Genomic DNA, 22,277 nt, shown 5'->3' on the forward strand with positions numbered 1-22,277 from the left:
TGCTTAAGAGGCTGTATGCTCAGGGCTAAGTATAATCCAGACTGTTACTGCAAACTGGAAAGTGGGAAGTGACCATGCATTGGCTTTTAAAACTGGTAAAGTAATTCAGTCCAGTTTTGTGTATTGGATCTATTTTGCTAATACAAATTTGTGTAAGTGTATACTCAGCTAACAAAACAAATGCATGTTTATAAACATTTACCCATTCTCAGAACCTTTTTTATGCTACTGTCTGTGGGGCTGCTGCCTAGTAAGAGTGACTGACCAGGCTCTGGCCGCTGTCTGACCTGCTATCCTTCTGTGGGGCCAACCTGACCAGAGGGGGTCAAAAGCTTCTCTGATGCTAGCTGTGCACTGCACACTGGAAAGACCCACTTTCTTGCTGCTGGGCTCTGGGCCACGGCCACTCTGACAAGATTAACACCAGCTTTGAAACAGCCCCCATCAACTCGGATAAGAACATGGATCAAAGACAGCACCATGGGACACCCTGGTGGCATCAGGTGGACATTACAGGTGGTGATCATTTGGGTCAAAGACTTACCTTCCCCCCCAACAACCTCCCCACTGGAAAAACGCTGTCCTTTAAAAAAAAAAAAAAGCAATGTAGTAATAAAATAAACAGGAATTTGTCGCTAGAAAACATAGATTCAATTTCTGGGCCTGTCACTTTAACATCTCTGAGCCTATTTCCTCAAACCCCAAAATAAGGCTAATAACATTTGAGAATTAAAAGGAGTCAAAGCACTTCATAAAACAACTACTTCCATTACGAATGATGAAGTATTTGTCCTATGTCCTTGCATTTTTCCCTCCAAATTTTACATTAAGAAGGTAAAAAGGGCATGAACCCTTTAAGTCACTTCTTTGGAAATAAGCCCAATCTGATTGGAGGACCACACTGCATATCAGATCTAAGCTATGCAGTCCACCTGCCAAGGATTTCATGAACATACTTATTTATCCATAAATATTTATTAAGGTGTGTATGTACTAACATACTATCTTGGAAAAAGTGTCAAAAAGTTATTAACATAGTCTTCGCTAAGAGTTTACCATGTAGCTGGGGGAAATAAAACATACATGAGACAACCAGACAACTTAATGGCAACATGCAAGTGTATGCATTATGTGACACTAAGTATGCTGAAGAAAAGCAAAGGAAAAATACAGTGCAGTTAGTCCAAGAATGCTTTTGTCTTTAGCTGATCATGAAGGGGTGGAAGAATATTTAATGGCACAAGGAATGTGGGTGCTTGTAAGACTTGTGGGTGTCTGCTAAATGTTTGCTGAGTCTCTTGGCTTTGAGAGAACTGCTTATGCTAGCTGATCCTCTATCAGCCTAAAGACCAGGGTCAGGGTCCTGGAGTAATGTTAAGATTCCCAAACCAAGGAAATACTACCCAGTTTTTTCACTCTGTACGTGAATGCCTCTATAGATTACTAATAAAAAAGAACCAAAATAATTCAATCCCAACGAGAAATCTGTAGAAGTTCTCACTGATACAGGACCACTAAATTCAGAGAGAATTTAAGGCTTCTTTAAGAATCACGCTTAAGCAAGAAAGATGGAAAAAGGAGACCCAGGAGAAAGCAGCAAGAGAGCGAACTCCTCTGCTCTTTTAGGAGACAATGGCATCAATTCTTGAGATCTGTACTGAAAAGTAACAACTTTTGCAACAGAACAACTTTCTTTTTGACTTTGCAAGAATGATTTTGGGGGCAACATTTACTTTTCCAATTATACTTGGCTTAGGCTCGCATTTAAGTTACAGTTGACCCTTGAACACAGGCTTGAACTGCACAGGTCCACTTATACGTGTTTTTTTCAGTACATGTTACAATACTACACAACCCGCGGTTGTTTGAATCTACAGATGCGTAACTGCACATACAGAGGGTTGACTGTAGTTATCTGGAAATCTTACACTGCGTGGAGGGTCACCCCTGACCCTGGCATTAAGGGTCAACAGTAATTTGCATTTCCTAGCTTCATATCTGAGGAATTATTTGATGCAATGTTAGGATTATTACTTTCTCCAATTATCTACCCAGTTAACCAACAGTTCGTAAAATAGGTTTCTATAGCACTTTGCTTTTAAGGAGTACTAAGTTCTTTCTCTTGTCAATCAACGTTTATTAAACTTGGCCAAATGGAGGTGGGAGACAAATCCAAATAGCATTTTGAAGAACCCTATCTGGCAAGTAAACATTTGGCTCACTGGGAAATACAAACACGACAAAAATTCCACTGGGTAGAAAAAATTAACAAAAATTTCAACAGTCATAAGATTGGGAGGAGATTAAATGCATCACAGAGAAGAGAGCTATTATATGGGTTTAGAAGCTTGCTTTTTATAGTTTCAGAAATTAAATTTAACTTGATAGTGATAAGGATTTGAAGCTGCAGGGTGAGTGCTAATAAGAGGGAAGGAGAAAAGTCTGAAAACATAAAACACAGAAGTAAAAACAAGCATGGTCAGTAAAATATTTACCAGATCAGCCAGAGCAGGGGAAGATGTGATTGCAAATGGTGCTAAATTGTAGACTATAACCCATTGTTTCATACTAGGGAGTGACAGTTTTAGGAAGATCAGATTTGATGGCCAGGATGGAGACGGGTCATCAAAACCAGTTAACTAGTTTTTCATTACTTTAGTAATGAATTTGGGTGCACAGACAAGGATGCCAGTATGGCAAATGAAGATGGGACACAAATCCAAACAGCATTTTGAATAACTCTATCTGGTAAGTAAACAGAATCTCTATCTAGCTCAAGTCATAGATACAATGGTACTGTGGCTAATAACTGGTGATATTAAGTCGCAGCACTTGACTCTCACATTGCTGCATGTTTACTACCTAGTTTTAGAGGACAAATGAGTCATTTAAGATTTTTTTGGTAGTGTGCTTGCTGTACTGCTAACCAACATTTTACATTCCTAGTCTTATGCTGTGGACGTCACTCTTATTTTGTAATTCAAGTTAAGAAAAAGTCTCCAAAAATTGTTAGAAACATACCAGGAGGTAAAAGGATGGAAAATGTCTTAATGTTACTTAGATTTTTCTATAAGTATCAACTGAATAAGGATTTATTTCCAACTTGGAAACAAGAAACTGGGACTCTATTAACTGGTTACTTATTCAAGATACTCAGAAAGGGAAGTAAAGTAATGTGAATTTCTAGGTTTCTCTTCAAATGCAATTGAACTGAGTGCCTCCTCGGTGCACAGCATTGTGCTATGTACCTGGGAGGAAAGGGGATGAGGTTATGACCTGTTGGAAAGGAGATATATATGTAAACAACTCACTGATAAAGGCAGATTGGCTTAAGTTTTAAGATACAGTAGAACAATACTCTTCAGGAACAATGATGAAGGACCAATAGTGCTTATTCAGTGACTATCATGTGCCAGACACTGTCTTGGTTCCTTAGAAAGTAAAAACTCATGAATCAAGTAAGATAAGGTAGATAAGTGGATAGAGCAAGCAAGGTAGGTGATAAATGCTATACTAGACATACACAAAGTCTGTGCCAACACAGTATGACAGACGTTAGTTTTCAGAGAGGTGACTCGAGATTATTCAAGGTACGTTGCAGAGGGCTGACTCCGAATGAAGAAGAGATGGACGGCACTGCAGAAGGAAGAAACAGGAGGACCAAATACAAGAAATGCTGGACAATGCCAAGTCCTGGGTTATAGAGTATATCAGGGGGAAGGCTAGAGATCAGACTAAAAGGTAGGCCAGGGGCCAGGTTACCAATGGCCTCAGATTCAGTCCAGGACTTCCAAGTCCTAGTTAAAGGTGGTAGGTTGTCTTTTGTTCAACTGATGTAGCAGTCCATTCCAAAGGATTAAACCTAAATAAACCACCTGAAAGCTTATCCCAAACTTACAAACGCTCTCCTAATACCCAGCACTTCAGGGTACAATTCTGCCATGCCATCTGGCACTTAAAACAATCTCCAAGTTTAGTCTTTTTATTTTATAAAGAGAATTCTAGATTTTCATTTGAGCAATTTAGGATTTATGGTCTCTCTTCACAAGTTAAATCAGGAAGATATCAGAGCTAAGGTTTTTAGAATTAGGAAAGGCATAATCTAGTGCACTTTTAGTTCTCTCAATCCAATTTGCAGCAAGGCTGCTAGTCCGCAACTACCTTCTGTAGCCTCATTTGCTACATAAAATGTGAGTTTAGCAAAGTAATCTCCACTTTGTAAACCTGATTGTATTTTCTCTTCTAAAATACCTTTATTTGTCCTCTTTTAGTGTCTTATTCTTCAAAGTAGACAAGTTCCTAACATTTGTGTTTTAAGGCAAGTGCTCCCATATTGGTGTTGACTAAATTGGATCAAGTGGGCCTAAAACACTTTAATACAATATTCTTGGTGACAATAAACAGGAAGCCTGTGTCCTTTACATTTTTGCAATGTAAAGTTGAAGGGGGGGTGGTGGGAATGACAAATGCTGAAGTGTTAGTTCCTAATAATTTTGGCTTTCTTAAAATAAAATGGCATTAAATAAACATGTCAAGAGAAGTCTGTACTGACTTTCTGATCACAAGATACTCTGCCTACTGAAACAAGGCCTGCAGAACAGAAAAATAAGGCTAACCAACCTGATGAATAAACAGGGTTTTAAGGCACACTAACAATCATTGGAAGTCTCAGTAATGCCAAGAAATAAAGATTAATTTCACTCCCCAAAGTGTTTCACACCATAAAAACAAATGATAAAGGCTTCTGAAAGCATACTTCATTTTTACATTATATGACCAATTTTTGGGTTAGATTTGGGGGGGGAGGCACACACACATCTACTCCTGTACCCAATTCTTACACGCTGGCCTTACTATTCCATACCTGGATATACAAGGTAGGCAGAAAAACAAGCAGATTCACATCTTTTGCATTTTCTCCTAAGTCCCAGAACCCAGTTAGTTTTCTGATTTACAGATTTACTCATCAAGTACTACTCAAAACCTAAATGAAAAGGGAAAGAATTCTGCCCAACAGATGGGGAGGCAAAGGTAAAGTTTCAGGAAAAAAACTTAGACCCAAAACCCTAACTTTGGAGCTGATATAGAGGATTAATATAGTTTCCACCTTGCTGTATGGATTCTTTACCCTAGGGTATTTCCTGGTTGATTTTGTATCATAGCTCCCTCTAGTGGCTAAGTAAATTTCCCTAGCGTTTACTCAAATTGGGAGTGGAATAGACCATTGTAAAAAAACCCTACAAAAACCCAAACAACTCATTAGGCATTTGGCATCCCTACAAAATTAATGTTTGTTCAAAGTATACTTGGTGAGGATGAATAAGGCATTCTAAGAAAGCTCTCAGTTTCTACTATCTTCACATTGGTAATTCTATTAATAATTGTAAAAGGAGTTAAAGATACTTTAACCTGATGGTTGAATGTTAGAACTTTTTCTAAGAGATGAAGATGAAACACCCAGGATCTACTTAACTCTAAATGTTTGTTCTGTTTCATTTGTGTTTTGCATACCTACCTAACCGGGAACGTCCTTATGCAAAGGTATGCTTGATTTTTCTCTCCCATAACCCAGTGAGGCATCTATTTTGAAATGTTTATTATGAGGTTACTTCTGCCTAAATTAACTAGTATTTGACAGAGACTACAGAAGCACCAAGCGACTTTTGTAATAAAAAAAAAAATCCTTCTCTCCTTCCATCCCTACAAAATCACAACCACATTCAAGGTTGTCGGGTATAGCTTTCAAAGTTAGCAAGAAGCACCGCCCCCTACCCCCCAAGTTCTCAACCACAAGAATAAGCTGGTTGAAGTATACCGTTAACTTCTTGGATCTATATTTAAAGCAAAAGTTTTTGCCAGGATTACTATTTATTCAATAGACAATCACGAGAGACACAATGAACAGATGTTTCCTTATAATCTCTTTACTTCATGCCAATCCCACCTTTTCCTATAGGGTCATATTGATCAATGTTCCTGTAAAAAAAAAAAGTACCAGAAAAAATTACCCCCAAATAGAGTATTCCACCATATAGGATGGGATGGCAGGATATTTCCTTCAATGGAGTACAACTGATGAGAGTCCACCATAGCAACAGAACATAAAGAAATGTGAGTCATACCTTTTCTTGTGGCTACTTCAGTCTAAAAAGACGGGGAACTTACAGCTCAATCAATAAAGGATCCACAGTAACCGGTTTGTTTTCATTCACATGCTCAAAACTACACAGCTTTCGCTCTGTGTATCCTGTAACAGTTCTACAATCCCTTATCCGGAACTCTCTGGGGCAGATGTATTTGAAATTCAGAGCTTTTTGCACTTTATAAAATGCATATATATACCATATATCATATATAGACCCTTTATCACATAACACTCTCAGCAAAACCTATGGCAACTGACACATCAATATTTCTGCAGGAAGACAATTCAGTCACAGTTAAGTGCAAAACAAAGGCATCGATTTTGGTCACATTTTATATTCAATTTGCTCCACAACAAAAAACTTTGTTTTTGGAGTTTTGGGATAAGAGATTGTGAACCTGTTTTCTGCCTTTGCATTCTTCATACCATGACAGAAATAAGCTAAACCAAAGGATGGTTATAACAGAACTTCAGTCTAATGGAGTTTCTTTCCTTTTAATACTATTTATGGTAAATAACAGACATATAACTTATTTTGTTTGCAATTTCATCACAACTTCATGTACAAAGTAAGCAAAAACGCACACAAGAAATTCATCTTCACAGAAACTTGAAAAAAGAACACCAGCCCTAATGAGCAAATATATTTCAAAGACAAAACTGAGAAAGTTAAAATTCTAGAATCATATGGAACTTAAGCACTATGCGTGGATACACGAATAATGGAATATATTATTAAAACTATAAAATTTAGGGGAAAAAACATTTTAAATGAGGGAAATCTGTCCATATTCCAAAGAGTTTCTTTTTTAAATTAATAAAATTCAGATCCCAAACAATTAGGAATCAGAAAATGGGTTTCTTACCTTTTGTTTCCAGAAGGATGTGGGCTGAACAGCAAGGTGGGTTACTCAATCTGACGTTATGAAAAATAATTGCTTCTTAGAGACTTAAGTTTTTCCTTGGTTAGAAAATAATAAACTAATTATAGGCTCCCTACAATATCTAAGGGGACATAAATAGGGAGAAAAGGGGAAAATCCAAGACAGCTTTTTTAGTTCCAAAAGGGTGTGACTTTCTTCTAATAGCTGCTAATCTAGGTAGAGATTTAAGGTCCATTTCCTAAGACTGAAAAACAGCAAGTCTGCCTCTCCCCTTACAGCATTTAGCTGTCTGGTCTTACTGAACTGGAAAACCTGCATCCTTCTACCTTTCAAACAGTTACGTCCTCTCTAATCTTAAACAGCCTATATACTAGGGAAGTAATATTTTCTACCTCACTTCAGTCAGGGGTTGGAACTACCTGTAGTAGAGCACATCTTTCAGCGTAGCTTAAATGCAATTTAAGTGATGGCAACTTAACTTTGCCAACTTTGAGCGATGGCAATTTTCATTTTGGTTCTGTTTCCAAAATATTCAATGAACACAAATGAACCCAGGCTTGCTTAAGTCTAGCTCATGTTAATCTTTCCAAAATTAGTCATTAAAAAATACCAATTGTATATTCTACAGATGAAACAGAACTTGTTTTACGTGCCTGTCTGCTCTTGAACAGTTGTTTTGAATTCTCACATAACTAGAGTTACTCCCTTAATGAATCTATACCAAGTGTTTTGCTTAAATACTTAAAATGGAATCCTAATTTTGAACTTCCTCCTGACATTCCAAAATCCCTCCTCTTCCTCCTGACATTCCATAAGGTTCACTTAAATGTACTGGTTGGGTGATCTTATGCAAATCCCTTTGGGCCCATTTTCTCTACTACCAAGATTTCTAGTGTTTCCTAGGTTTGAAATTCTGTCAACTGAATAGCAATCTTAAATTCTGCTTCCAAGGATAATTAACACCCAAGGGAAATGTTACGACTTAGCTACCTTTTGGGTGTAGAAAAAGAATGGTTTGATGGTTGTGACTAGCTATCAGGAAATCAGAAGATTAGGAATTCTAAGTAAAAACCCCTCCCCAACTCTAAATTGAAAACTTAGCACCAAGGGGCTATCAGGTAAAGATACAAAAACCAGTAGACTACAAGACGTAATCACTGCTTTGGTATGTTCTGGATACAGAATAACTTTATGGTTGAGAAGACTTCCAAGGCAAAATTCTAAAGAATGCCCAGCTTTTTATTAGCAATGATTTACTCAAATAAGCAGTTAATCTTCTAGTGTGCTATTCACACTTTGAACAGAAAATGTAATTTACGTTAAGAATCCTAATCTGTGCTGAATTTAAAACTTACCAATTTTTTAGATGAGTTTAGTTTTATTGAGAAACTCAAAGGCTAATAACACCATTAATTTACTAGTCCTCACCCAATTTTGCACAAAACCCTATGCTGTCTAGATGATCACCCAAAATAAGCAGCATCTATAAGCTTTTCATCATTTTTAAAATCAAAGCTCTGAAACTTATCCTTCAGAGACTAGATCACCGCCTCACTTACCATATTACATACACAATTGCCTTATTCTCATTTTTTATCTTCCCCTGAAGACTTTTCACAACAATTAACAGATAGCTAATAACATTTATTAGAAAAGTCCTTTCAAGAACCTTTAATTTACTAACACATAAACACAAGAATCGGAATCTTATCAATTTAAAGTATTAACTGAGACTAGTCAACCAGTAAAAATTCTTACAAGAGGAAAAAGGACAACCATGCATAGTTTTTTTAAAAAAATGTTTATTTTTTCAAAGAAAAACGGCAATAGCCAATTGGAAACCTACTTAGTCTTCAACTCCAATTTTGTTTTCTTTAAATTTAGAAGCGACTTACTGTTTTACTATTTTAAACAAACCCCCCCTTTCCCCTTTAAATGTTTACCATCTACTCGTGCTGAATCCTTCCAAGGAGATTGCTCCAGCGTATATCTCCAGGTCCTCGCTTTGCTCCTTTTACCAAAAAATGCAAAACACAATTCCATCGTGCATCTTAAGGGCTCCAATCGTCAAAAATAGGAAAAAAAAAAAAAATCTTTGGAATAGCCAATTAAGTTGAATAAAAAAAAAAAAAAAAAATCCACACGAATGCGGTTTGGTTGGGGCAGGAATCCACTCCTATGTTCCTGGTAATCTGATCCCGCTCCATGAATCCTTGTAATTCATCCTCCCTATCCTATCCACATTATGATTTGAATCCAATGATCCAGCTCCAAGGATTGGGATCCAGTGAGCCCTCTCCAATCCAAACCTTTATAACCAGCAAAACCAAAAAAGAGGAGGCAAAATGTTAGATACTGTAATCAAAAAAGGTTTCTGGGGAATGATGAGTTATGTCTGTCATCAGTTTAACAGATGTACATCAATAACTATCAAATTCCCCAAAACAAGTTTCTGAATGGTGTTCAGATAAATTTTAGAAACTTAATCATCATAGAGACTAACTGGAAGAAGCATTTTATATTTACAGTTCAACTGATAATGCCAACACTTGTTACTGTACAGCGTATTACAGGTTTTGTGGTTGCAAAAAGTCATGTAGTTGAGTTTACTGGTATTGCTACCCACCTAAGTCTAAACTAAATCTAATGCTCCCATCTGTAATTTAATTTGTAAATTAAAATGTTTTAAACATATGAGTCAATTATGAATATTAGTTTAAAGGGGAAGGTGAGACTTAAAAGTATTCCCAACTAGATTATCTACACCAATACGTTGGAACTCTATATTTTGCTTTCATTTTGTCTTAAAAAAAATGAAGTAGCAACGCTATATCAGTCACACAGAGGACATGCAGATTTAGCAGTATTGATATTATACTCTATCCGGTTGGAATTAAAGACACCCTGTACCCACATGTACACCAACAGCAGGTCACACATTAACAGTTGTAACTAAGCATTGTGACAAATTAGCCAGTTCTTCCCACATTAGTCCCTATTAAAACAAAAAAGGGTAGGGAGCAAAATAAATTGTTACAAAATGGGCAACGTAATTTTGCCACAATTGCCAAGGTTTAAAGAGCAAAGCAATTGTAGCTAAAGGTCACTGCATAAGATGTTTGCAAGTGTTTTAAGGTAGATGTACAATCATTTTAAACCCTTGCCTTTTAGTATAAGGTCAATACTGCCAATTTCATCTGTGACAATAGCACTTGGAGTCATACCATTGCCTCCATTATTGATCTGATCCTCCTCAATCCTCCTTTTGACAATCCTAAAATGATTGAAATGTGCTCCACAATCCTTAATCCAAAGCATTCTTAATCCATCTCTTCAGATATGTCTACAGAAAGACACATGAAAAGCAAGATAAACATAAGAACTTCCCCAGGTAAGATAACCACAAACACCCCCAACAACCCAGTTCACACAAACCAGAGCAGAATAGACATTTACATAATATCACAGTCTGAAGAGCATGGAGAGTTAACTAAATTTAAACAATCCTGTCTATGACATCACTTAAAATACAATTTATCAGACATGAGGGGAATGTAGATGTTAGGAGCAAGGGGATATTACACAAGAATGCAATTCAACACTTTAGCCCATTCTGAACAAAACAGTTTGAATTAAAAAATGAAAAGATTGTACTGAATAAAGGAAAACTGTATACAACATGGGTTCTACAAAAAGTGTCACCAATCATCTTATGTACGAGAGCGAGATCTGCTATGACGGGGAGAATAGCGTGGTGATCCTCTGCTTCTCCTTGGGGAATAACTGCGACTCCTGCTGTTGCTTCTGCTACGGCTTCTGCTACGACTACGGCTTCGAGATCGAGATCTTCCATAACTTGGACTTCTGGGCCCATCAACTTTAACCCGGATGTAGGCAGTTTCTCCCTATTGAATAGACAGAACTTTCGATTGAAAGATCTAAGCTTTCACCTGTCTTCAGGCATGCTGAATTCAATGTAACTTAAACCAGAGGCACTTTACTGGGTTTACTCGGACACCCTTGCCTGAATCTTACCTTCAAATTCCACTGTTAAGACCACTGTATCCAATTCTGGCCAAAGAAAAGAATAAGTGTATAACCTACCTCATGAGATCTAAACTTAGTGTTATCCAGTTTTCGAACTGCATAGGTCATATCTTCTTTCCGTACAAACTCCACGACACCAGTGCCATCTCGGTAAACATCAGCATAACATACATCACCTGCTTCACGCATGTGATCCTTCAAATCCTGCCAGCTTCCACTTGGAGGCAGTCCTGAAAAAGTTATTTTCAATACCAATTATCCTAAAGTTCACATTAAACTTAAAATTTACATTAGAACAAAGATTACTTTAAAATTAACGATTATTTTTAACATCCTAGGTTAAGGAGCTGTTAAGATTCTGGAATCAAGAGCCCAAAATTATTTGCAAAGTAAGGATCTTCATATTCTAGGTACTGCAACCTAATTTGGCAAATCTCAAATACAGCAATCCCTGTTTACTAAATTCACCCACAAGACTAAAATAATTTAAGACCTGGCATGAAAACTTGCATTTGTCAAACTGGTCATGCAAGGAAAACTTTAAAATGGTTTCTGCCCCCTTTCATCAACTCGCACGGAACGGTCAACTCACCAGAGACAACCACTCTGTTTTCAGAGCGCCTGGACGGGGGACCATAGCGGCCTCGGGGAGCCCCGCCACCTCCACCCCCGCCGCCGCCTCGGCCTGTACCACGGCCGCTTCGAGGAAACTCCACCCGCAAACGGTATCCATCGTAATCGTAGCCGTCGCGTCCATACACCGCGTCTTCCGCATCCCTGCGTGATCACAGAAAAGCAAAGGGGTAAGGAAAAGGACCGGGAGGGGCGGCTAACTCGGTCGGAGAGCTAGCGGCCCCCCGCACATGCGCACCTGGGGTGGAAGAGCCCACATGCGCTGCATAATAGGAATGGCCCCTCCCCCACCCAGAAGCACGCCAGGCTGCCGACCACTACGGCAGCCCTCGGCGCCTCAGTTTCCCGCTCCGAGCCTGCAAGTCGGCTCTGGGGACGTCCGGAGGGCCCAGCCACAAGAGAAGCCTCGACGACTCGGCTCCTCACTCCACTCCTGCATGAGCGATTCGTCTTGCTCCCAACCTCAGAGCCCACCTCCCCATTCTCCATGCGAAGGCCTTGGAGCCTTCCCCAACTACTCCAACCTATTTCCTCAAGGCAGCAAGACCCTGACCGCCTCACCGCGGGTCCTCGAACTCAACGAAGGCGAAGGGCGGTCCTCCGCGGCGGTTCTTCAGATCGATGTCGCGGATAGCACCGTATTTGTAGAACACGTCCTCAATGTCCTTGGTTCGGATGTCTGGAGGTAAGTTCCCCACGTAGATGCGGCAGTCGTTGTTCCCTGCCGGCCCACGAATCACACCACCTCCCGACATGGCGGCGACGAAAGGCGCGGACTCGAGAACAGGTCTTCCCACCAAGCCTAGCGAACAGCAGAGCGAGCCCACAGCTACACCACGTCTCCCGCGGCCCCTCCAAAATGGCGCCTTTATCAGCTCGGCGCACGGATATGGGGGGAGGGAGGAAGAGAAGCGGGAGGAAGCAGCTATTCGATCTCACTACGCACGCGCAGAAGCGTAACGGGTGCTGCGAAAGGCACGCTGGCGCACGCGCGACGTCACCCTCCGCGCGAAGGGAAAAAAAGTTCCCGCGTTTCCGATTTTGTGGAGAGGTTCGCGAATGAAGTGACCGGCTGAGTGGTAAAGATTAAATACACAGCCCTCATAAAAGGGGTTATTAACCTCTGTCGAGTCCTAAAGAATAATCAGTTTCCCCAGGAATGGGTCTCTTAAAGCAACGGCGCCCTGAAAGGATTTGGTGAAACCTAGCCGAGAGCTTTGTCCCACCATGCTCTGCGGTGTTAACGGCCTTTGGCGGGAAAGACTCACGGGGGCGGAGTCTAAGGGGGCGGGACCGGGCGGTTGCTCCGGAAACGGGGGCGTCCTAGGAGAGTGCGCCTAGTTCAGCAGTTGCGTTGTCTGTGATTCAATGCAGAGCCAAGGCGTGACTTTGTCTTTCCGCCCCGTCTCCTGCGAACTGGCCGTGGGCTGCTTACGTAAGTGTCTCATGGAGGGGAACCCAGCTTAGATTCCCTAGTAAATAGACTACACTAAAGTACCGTTCCACTTTCGGTTCGGAACCGAGCTTTGTATATAGCTCAGTTAAACACTCCTTGTGCTAGTGGCGGTGATTCGTGCTCTGACCAGTCATTGGTGGTACCTGCCACCCAGGACCCAGACCTCTGCTTCTCTCTTCAACAGCCTATCGCTAGGCCCAACGCAGCGGAAAGGTCCAGTGAAGGTTGCAGAATGAATTGTGCCTGTTATTTCTCCAGCTGCTTTCAAAGAACGAGAAAAAGCGCTCCTGCCTCTGTGTATTGCAGAATCCTGAATTTCCTTCCTTTTTTTGAAGTCATTACCAGGCTTCTCAAGTAATATGAATGAGCACAATGAATGTGTGAGTACTACTGGGACCACTGGGGACCACAGTTGCTGCTCAGGACTGATCCTGGCAGCATGCTGGTCCAGGGAGGTAAGAACTTTTTACATTTTTTCCTCAGTGACATCTGAAATCTAGATTTTTATATGAAATGCTGGGGTTTTTAAATATTAGTGATGAATTCAAATTAAGAAAAACAACAACAACCCTGCAGTTATCAATATGCTAAAACAGATCTGCACTCTAAGTGTGAGGATAATTTTTTTCATATTATGTATTTATTTGCAACTCCCTCTCCCCAGGGATGTGAGGCAGTTTACAGAGATACCATAAAACTTTACTAAAACTGGATGGAGAAATCACGGGGAAAATAAGGGAGGAGGATTAAAATGAAGGCATTGATAAGATTAGTACACAAAATGCCCGCAGTAATAATTTGGTGAACTCCTAGAGATGGACTGCAAATTTGCCTGTGGCCATCCCGGAAGTCACAGTAAAGAAAGGAACACAGTATGTTCAAAATCCAAAGTGCCTTTGAAATTTAAAAAAATAGATCGTTTAGCAGAAGGGCATGTTTTCAGTTCTGAAAGTTGACTGAATGTATTTTACAAATGTTTCTAGTAATCCCAAAATACAAATTTAATTTGCTCCTCAACAGATCCATAGAGGATCTTTGGTAGTCCTTGAAATCTCTTTGGTGGTTTCCAAAATTATGAGTATATGTGCATGTACTTTTTTGTCTGTCCTTTAGCTCAGGAGTCCCCAACCCCTGCGCCGAGGACCGATACTGTTCGTGACCAGGCCGCACAGCAGGAGATGAACGGCAGGCGAGTGAGCAAAGCTTCATCTGCCGCTTCCCACCGCTCCCCATTGCTCGCATTACCGCCTGAACCTTCCCACCCGACCCCCCATCCGCGGAAAAATTGTCTCCCACGAAACTGGTCCCTGGTGCCAAAAAGGTTGGAGACCACTGCTTTAGCTCATCCTTCAATGACATATTTTTAAACTGAACTTTCAATTTAAAGAGAGAAGACCCTGGGAATTTCCTGGAGGTCCAGTGGTTAGGACTTCTTCCTTCCACTGCAGGGAGCATGGGTTCCATCATTCCATCCCTGGTCAGGGAATCCCACATGCGCAGTGCGGCCAAAAGAAGAAAAAAGAGAAGACCCTGATAATTTTTCAGTGAGAAGCTGACCAAAAGGGACACTATTTCAACAGATTTATTCATTTCTAGCACTATCCTACTTGGTTAGCAGCAGAAGAGATGAGAGTTTTTAAAGAATTCCAGGCACATCATGTATTGGTTCTTACATTCAATATTTATTTACTGAGCACATTTTCTATCTAATTTTATCCATCCATTTATGATTATTCAGATTCATCTTTGGTTGATTAATGTTAAGTCAGTAATAACTGAAGTGATTTAAACATAGGTGCTTTTGATTTCAAGGCATTTTCATTCCAGAAAAATAAGAAAACCATGAATTGGCTTTGATTTATTCTTGTCCAATTTAATGCAGTCATTTCTGATTCTGTTCAGTTCAGAAGAATACAGGGTAAAATTTAATAGAGAGTGAATAGGACATTCTTGTTTCTCTCTTGGCCTATTTTACTGTGTTTGAGTGTAACCAAATTGTAGGTTCTGGGGTCTCTTGTAACCGAAAGTGGGGTTCGGCTGCTCACTGCTCAGAAACCAATAAAGGCCAGGTTGGTGGAAAGGAATGTTCGCTTTATTTTGGATGCCAGTGACTGTGGGGGAGGGTAGATGCCTGTCCAAAAGGCCGACTCCCCCCACCCCTCCGCCCCCGACAATTGGGGCAAGAGCTTTTATAGACAGAGGGAGGGGGCCACATGCAGAAATAATACAGTCAGCTCTGACAGTCATCTTGAAATTGGTCATCAGTGGTCTTACCAGTGTCATCTTGATTGTTTTATGTACAGTTAATCTTCAGTTCCAGGTTCGGTTTGTTTCCATTTCTTTGAGGCCAGTTTTCGGAATTGTGGAAGCTTATGTCATGGCTACAGCCTGGTCATCATGTAGTTAACTTCTTCCACCTGGTGGGGGCTTCAGTGTCTATAAGACAGCTCACAGGATGTGGCTCAGAATATTGTCTATAGCCCTTAAGGAGGAACTAAAGGTCCTTGACTATGCTTAATGACTAAACTATTATTATTTGGTCTCCTGTGTTTTCTTTGTTTCTGCATTTTCTCACTTCTCTGATTAAACTTATCCTTTGGCTAAAGTTTTTCCACAGACAGAAGGCAGGCTGGGACTTCCTTGGTGGTGCAGTGGTTAAGAATCTGCCTGCCAATGCAGGGGACACGGGTTTGAGCCGAGGTCCAGGAAGGTCCCACATGCCGCAGAGCAACTAAGTCCGTGCGTGACAACTACTGAGCCTGTGCTCTAGAGCCCGTGACCCACAACTACTGAGCCCATGTGCCACAACTACTGAAGTCCGCGCACCTATAGCCTGTTCTCTGCAGCAGGAGAAGCCACCGCAATGAGAAACCTGTGCACCACAATGAAGAGTAGCCCCGCTCGCCGCAAGTAGAGAAAGCCCGCGCACAGCAACGAAGACCCAACGCAGGCAATAAATAAATAAATAAATATTTTTTTAAAAGGCAGGCTAAGGACATGGGTGCGGGATGGGCAAGGACCATAGGGTCCTGGTCTATTTCACTATGACAAGGTCAGGGTGTAGCAAGAAAAGTCTGGATGGCTGTTTATCAAGGTCTCCTTGGGTGACATTAGCTTGGAAATTATTACATTTAAGGGTATGATCTTATACTATCAGTGTCCCAGAGTAGATTGGCATGTTTTAGTACACAAGAGTGAAAAACAAGAAAGCGAATAAACCAAACCATTTGTTCATTTGTTGGGGGGTGAAACAGATTCATTTTTGATAACCGTGATGTTCAAATTGTACTCACCAAGAAAACTTTTTGTCAGATCTGGAAAGCAAATCAGACAGTTTCTTAGTAAATAAGGAATCAAAACAAAATGAGGTGAATCGCTTTGAGAGATGTCTCATTCAGATCCTGGTGAAACCTGATAAATGATCTCTGCCCCACAGCAGAGTGTACCTCTTCAAAGACAGGAAGATTCATACCCTCTGGACTTTGCATCTCTGTTCCCCGAATAGTGCTGGGTAAAGATTGGCAATTCTCTGTCTGTAGGCTAATCTTCATGCAAAATTTTCTCTGAACAGTGTACTATACAATTAATTAGATCTTTGCTGACCAGATTACAGCCACTTCGTTTTGCCTCCTGAGATTACCTCCTCATCTTAATTAGGGCTTTAGAGTGTTTCTAAACTCCTCAGTTACACAGTCACGGACAGTTTTATGAATTGCTCTCACAATTCATTAAGTATGGATTTTACCAGTTTAATTCTTAGAAGCTGCCTATTTCAATACTGTTGCTGTGTATGTAAAGTTACTTCCGCAAAAAGAAACTTTAAATGCTTTCGATTCAATCCTGTAAGTATAAACTAGTGTAAGCACTATACTGTACCCTGGAAATAATTACTTCGGGAAAAAAGGAAATTCAAAGAGTCAGTTACCGTAAGGGTTGAAATCACAAGACTCAGTTTTTCAGTGATTTTCCTAACACTTAAATCTACCTGTGGTGATGGTTACACAAATCTGTAAATATACCAAAAACCATTGAATTGTACAAGTAAAGCAAGTGAATTGTATGGTATATAAATTATAACTCAATAAAAAATTTTTTAAATGACTGGGGAAAAAAATATCTCCACAATCAGCAAAATCACTCTCCAGTACCATTCCTCTAAAGGTGTTATTAAGGCTTGGAGGTGTTCTAGAGTAATTTGCACTGAAATATGCCTTCCCTAATCTGGAAATTCTGTTTTCAGTATTTGTGTATCAATCCTTACTGTCATTTCTGGGGATAACTGTTAGCTTTACTAGGTGAAGAGACACAAAGATTAGGAGTACTTAATTCTGCCATGAATAGCAGTTACTTCCAGAAAGAGTTCACTTGCATAGTTCTCTATTCCCTTGTTCCACCTGTTTAGTGATTAGTATTCTCTGAGAAAAGAAGAAATATTAATGGTATATCTTTTTATTTCATTTATATTTGTTTCATCTTCCCTAGTAAACTAGGTTGAGGACAGATTTTTGCTGTAATTCCCTTTATTACGAGTACATTTTCTGTTAAAATGAATATTATCGACTATTTCCTGACTGCTCTTTGAAAATAATGGGACTTTAGATGAGCAGAATGTTGTTTCTATGGAAACTGTATCATGTTTCTGTCAGTGGATAGACACAATGGGTACAAGGATTGTTTTTCATTTCACAGTGTAATAATGATAGCCACTTTTCAAGCCCAAGTAAATCATCTAATAATATAGTCTTGGTAATCTTATTTTAGGACTGGCCTCCCTCATTCTTTGATTCTTCTTGTTTTGTTTTTGGCTAATTCTGCCCATCTTTACTGTCCTATTACGGATAACAATAACATGATTTTGCCAGAAAACAGCTCTCAAAATGATCTATTACAAAGAGATATATTTCTTCCATGTCTCCCTCTTCCTATTGATATTATTACTCCCTCTCTCCCTCTTCTTGCTTAAGTTCTTTCTCTTAAAAATTAAAACACCAAATCATATTGTACATTTCTTAATTGGAGTAAATGGCTGTTTAAAAATTATAATAAAAATATGGCAAATATCCTTTATTTGCTAACAATGCTATCTTTTTTGGCAATTTTATCTTATACTGTGAGCCCTATATAAGTGTTAGCTATTATTATTAGTAGTAGTAATGGTATTATATGTTAATGTGGCTGTCAAGTATGTTAGAAATAATTTCAATAAAAATTTTTTTATTTGAAATTTTGAGAGTATGACTGTTTTTTCCCCCTTCATTGTTTTAAAAGTTAGATTAGCTGAAAACTCTCAGAATTACTTTTCTAAATTTGCTTGCGGAGTTGAGTAGTTGCAACATAGAATACATGGCCCACAAGCCTAAAATATCTGGCCCTTTACAGAAAAAGTTTGCCAACCTCTGGCCAAGAGGGAAAAACCTGCTTTTGTAATTTTTGCCTAAACCTAATTTATAAGTTCAGTTTTGTCATGTTCTTTCTCTAGTAGGTGTTTTTGATGGGTAATATATATATATAATAATATATTTTTTTTTTTTTTTTTGCGGTACACGGGCCTCTCACTGTTGTGGCCTCTCCCGTTGCGGAGCACAGGCTCCGGACGCGCAGGCTCAGCGGCCATGGCTCACGAGCCCAGCCGCTCTGCGGCACGTGGGATCTTCCTGGACCAGGGCACGAACCCGCGTCCCCTGCATTGGCAGGTGGACTCTCAACTGCTGCGCCACCAGGGAAGCCCGATGGGTAATATATTGTTAATAGTTGTAAACATAAGTAGTACACTTCTTCAAGTGATACTTTGCTTACACATGCTTCAGCAGCCATTACTACAGTGTAATGCTAAGGTAACCTGCCAGCCTGCCCAGCCCAGAAGGGAAGGTGCTGCTCTGTTCCAACCAGTTGCATTTTTTTGTCGTCTCGTTGACTCAAAATTGCTCGTCGTAAGAGTGCAGGTTTCTGTAATTGTTCTTGCATTGACGCAAAGTCGTATGCAAAGAGTCCATACAGGTTCTGTTCTAAGTATCTGTTAATGTCCACTCACTGTGGAATTTGTAGGTAAATTTCCAAAATTTGCAGATTGTGTTCCACAGTTCTGGGAGCCCAGCAGCTTTCAGGCTGCTGCTAGTACCACCACTCGCCCCAGAGGACTACTAGATGTGGATACCTGTGTAGTCTACAGTCTAGACCCATGCCCATGGGATCCTTCCTTGTCTGGCCCCCACCTGCCTCCATGTGGTCAGGAGCTCACCAGCTGCAATTCCTTCCAAGTTAATTTCTACCCTTTGTAGTATCCAGACTCCAGGGGAGGAAAAGTTCTTTCCCTTAATTTAGAGTCTCCATTTCCTGTCTTGGGATCTATCTTTATATAAGACAATTGAGAATGAGAATATTTGCTTCTAAAGGAATTCCCTCTCTTTTCTGCAGGAATATAACCTCTCCCTCTGCCTCCTTATGGGCCAACATTGATATATTTTCCAAAGTCTGGGTTGTTTGCAATTAATACCACATGTAGGACCTTCTCACTGCATAGTCAAGGTTGAACCTCATCAGCCAAACATGGTCCAGTACATTTTTCTTTTTCCAGTTTCAGTTCTTCTAGTAAGTGATGAAAAACAAGTTTGAACATCCTTTATGTGGTCTCCTGGATCTGTTTCTGTTATAGTGCAAGACACAGCTTAAACAGGAACACACATCCCCGCAAAAACATATCTACATCCATATAGAGGTAAGTATTTCTGTCTATGCATTCCTAATCCCCCATAATAATTTTGCAGTGGTATAGCATGTGTTTGCCAGAAACAATGATTTACGTGCCCAAGTACTGATAATATATTCAGCTTCTCAGTCTAAAATATCTGCGGTCAGAAAGGAGCTTTCTTTATAATTTTTCCCAAGGTAAGTGGGTGTTATTTTATATTTGTGCAACTGGAGAGCCCCATTGGGTAGGCTTCCTAACATAAAAGAAAAGAAACAGTCTAAAGGATTATTCATATCTTCTACCTTTATAGATACAGTAACTGCTTATCACCTTAAAATGTGTTTTCCTAGCTTCAACTAAATCCAGGTTTTAAAAAAACTATAGATATTTCTGTTAATGTTTTATCAAGTCACAATTCTAGAACGTTTCTTATAAATTCTTAGTTTGCAAGTAAATATATAAATATTTGGGACTCTAGTTACAGTTCCCACCTGACAATGTACTTTTTTTTTTTTAATTTATTTTATTTATTTATTTTTGGCTGCATTGGGTCTTCGCGGCTGCGTGCGGGCTTTCTCTAGTTGTGGCGAGCGGGGGCTACACTTAGTTGCAGTGCCCAGGTTTCTCTCATTGCGGTGGCTTCTCTTGTTGCCGAGCACGGGCTCTAAAGTACAGACCCAGTAGTTGTGGCACACGGGCTTAGTTGCTCCGCAGCATGTGGGATCCTCCCGAACCAGGGCTTGAACCCCGTACCCCTGCATTGGTAGGCGGATTCTTAACCATTGCGCCACCAGGGAAGCCCACTGACAGTGTACTGTTAAAGTTCTCTAATTGCCCTTAAGAGAATATAATTGCCTCTCCCCAGTCAAGGAGACTGTCTCTCAACCTCTGTGACTTTGAAATTCCACCAAAAATAGCCCCCTTTTGATATGAGCTGTATAAGGAAGGCTAGACCAAGCTATTTGCCCCCTGCCTCCAAGATGACTTGTAATTTGGTGTCCCTTCAAACTGATATTCTTTAGTTTCTCAACTATGATTTAAATAGGAGATTTAAAAGATTTTCTCAATTTAAAAAAAGAACAACAAAAAAGAATATATTTCTTTAGACGTTTATGCACCAATTTGTATGCAACTATTTGAATGCCAAAGCCATGCCCCGACCGACTCATGGTCTTTCCTGCAGAGCTTCAAGCACTTTTGAGCCTTTGTCTTAAGTAAAAGTAAGTACTTGTTCGGGGATGGTATAAAGTAATAGAGACTCTCACTAAGCATGATTTGCACCGTACCATGTTATTAAAGTGGTTTTCAAAGTTCACGACACTGTATTTAAAGACATCTATACCAACAAACTTCTGTTGGGTAATGCTTCAATAATAAAACAATCCCCATATCTCAGTGGCTTAGCAAAATAGCCAAGGTTTACTTCTTGCTTACGTTACTTCTTGGCAGCTAGGCGTAGGCAGAGGCACTTCTCTGCGTATCTTATTCTGGAATCCAGAAATCTGGTATGGGTATGGTGGAAAGGTGTGCTTTGAACAAGATGGGTTTTTGTTTAAATCCCCTATACCATTTACTACCTGTGTGATCTTGCATAACTCCCTTAACCTACTTAAGACTCTGTTTCTTCATCTATAAAATGGGGGATAATAATAATACTTCTGGGGTTGTTGTGAAGATTAAATGAAATACATGTGGAAATCAACTAGTGGTAGAGTGCTCTGCACACAGGTTTTCAATAATTAATAGTCGTTCTTATTCAGGCTGTAAACACCGATGTGCTTGGATTTTCAATGTTTTTGGCTCAGATATCGGTCCACTTTACTCCTCTTTGGAAGAAGAAAGAAGTGAAACTCAAGTGAGTCTGTCTTGTGACTAATTTGATGTTGTGGATAGACAGCTTAGTAGAAAAGAAGGTTGGAGGTCTTGCCTAAATTGATTTTGTTTGTTTTTGTTTTTGAAATGGAAGATATGACCTATGCTGAAAAGAAGTTGAGACATCCTCTCCATGTATCACATAGAGAAACAGAAGTGCCCCTGGCCACACAGAATGCAGCCTCTAGTGCTATCCAAACATGTAGCTATTGGAAATGTGATGCAGCTCTCTTTCTATGTTTCTGAAGGATGTCTCCCTTGTGGAAAAGCTGACTGGATGATTAAAAACCTCCTGATCAATGTAATGCTTTTTTTTGTTGCTCGGGGTTTATCTATGTGTTCTTTTTTTTTTTTTTTTTTGCGGTACACGGGCCTTTCGCTGTTGTGGCCTCTCCCGTTGCGGAGCACAGGCTCCGGACACGCAGGCTCAGCGGCCGTGGCTCACGGGCCCAGCCGCTCCACGGAATGCGGGATCCTCCCAGACCGGGGCACGAACCCGTGTCCCCTGCATCGGCAGGCGGACTCTCAACCACTGCGCCACCAGGGAAGCCC

General features: G+C 40.2%; 2 protein-coding genes and 1 long non-coding RNA gene across 6 annotated transcripts in view; 1 reads left to right on the plus strand and 2 right to left on the minus strand.

Annotated features, from left to right (window-relative positions):
• VEZF1 (vascular endothelial zinc finger 1) overlaps positions 1-9,086 on the minus strand; it is a 31,957-nt gene extending 22,871 nt beyond the window's left edge. Inside the window, exons 1-2 of one of the 2 annotated variants that reach the window (XM_027087152.1) lie at positions 8,973-9,086; positions 7,012-7,061 (exon numbers count right to left, since the gene is read on the minus strand). The gene's annotated coding sequence lies outside the window, so the exon portion shown is untranslated. The remainder of the gene's footprint in view (positions 1-7,011; positions 7,062-8,972) is intronic. The other variant, XM_027087153.1, reaches the window with a different exon arrangement.
• Positions 8,812-12,665, minus strand: SRSF1 (serine and arginine rich splicing factor 1). 2 transcript variants are annotated; one of them, XR_003428769.1, is made up of 4 exons: positions 12,271-12,665; positions 11,669-11,853; positions 10,254-11,306; positions 8,812-9,338 (listed from the first exon to the last, which is right to left on the minus strand). XR_003428769.1 is itself a non-coding variant. In XM_027087160.1 (4 exons), the coding sequence occupies exons 1-4, from the start codon at positions 12,462-12,464 to the stop codon at positions 10,740-10,742; spliced, it is 747 nt and encodes a 248-aa protein (XP_026942961.1). In that variant the 5' UTR covers positions 12,465-12,665; the 3' UTR covers positions 8,812-10,739. The 2 variants fall into 2 exon arrangements, 1 of the variants encoding a protein (XP_026942961.1); XM_027087160.1 differs by having other exon boundaries at positions 8,812-10,934; positions 11,134-11,306.
• A 66-nt stretch (positions 12,666-12,731) lies between these two features.
• On the plus strand, positions 12,732-15,821 carry LOC113609694 (uncharacterized). Of its 2 annotated transcripts, XR_003428772.1 has the most exons (4): positions 12,732-13,144; positions 13,350-13,620; positions 14,279-14,486; positions 15,772-15,821. It is a non-coding gene; the product is annotated as an uncharacterized LOC113609694 (long non-coding RNA). The 2 variants fall into 2 exon arrangements; XR_003428771.1 differs by lacking the exon at positions 15,772-15,821 and having other exon boundaries at positions 14,279-15,245.
• Positions 15,822-22,277: the final 6,456 nt, after the last annotated feature.

This window comes from Aethalodelphis obliquidens, unplaced genomic scaffold, assembly GCF_003676395.1.
Source record: "Aethalodelphis obliquidens isolate GAN/ISIS:26980383/991018 unplaced genomic scaffold, ASM367639v1 scaffold58, whole genome shotgun sequence".
NCBI classification, from domain to species: domain Eukaryota; kingdom Metazoa; phylum Chordata; class Mammalia; order Artiodactyla; family Delphinidae; genus Aethalodelphis; species Aethalodelphis obliquidens.

Excerpts from the sequence above, each read along its gene's own strand:
- SRSF1 (XM_027087160.1), bottom strand. The coding sequence starts at position 12,464 with ATGTCGGGAGGTGGTGTGATTCGTGGGCCGGCAGGGAACAACGACTGC. Across the intron at positions 11,854-12,270 it reads GTTGAGTTCGAGGACCCGCG|GGATGCGGAAGACGCGGTGT; the intron begins GTGAGGCGGTCA and ends GTGATCACGCAG. Across the intron at positions 10,935-11,133 it reads CTAAGTTTAGATCTCATGAG|GGAGAAACTGCCTACATCCG; the intron begins GTAGGTTATACA and ends TCTATTCAATAG.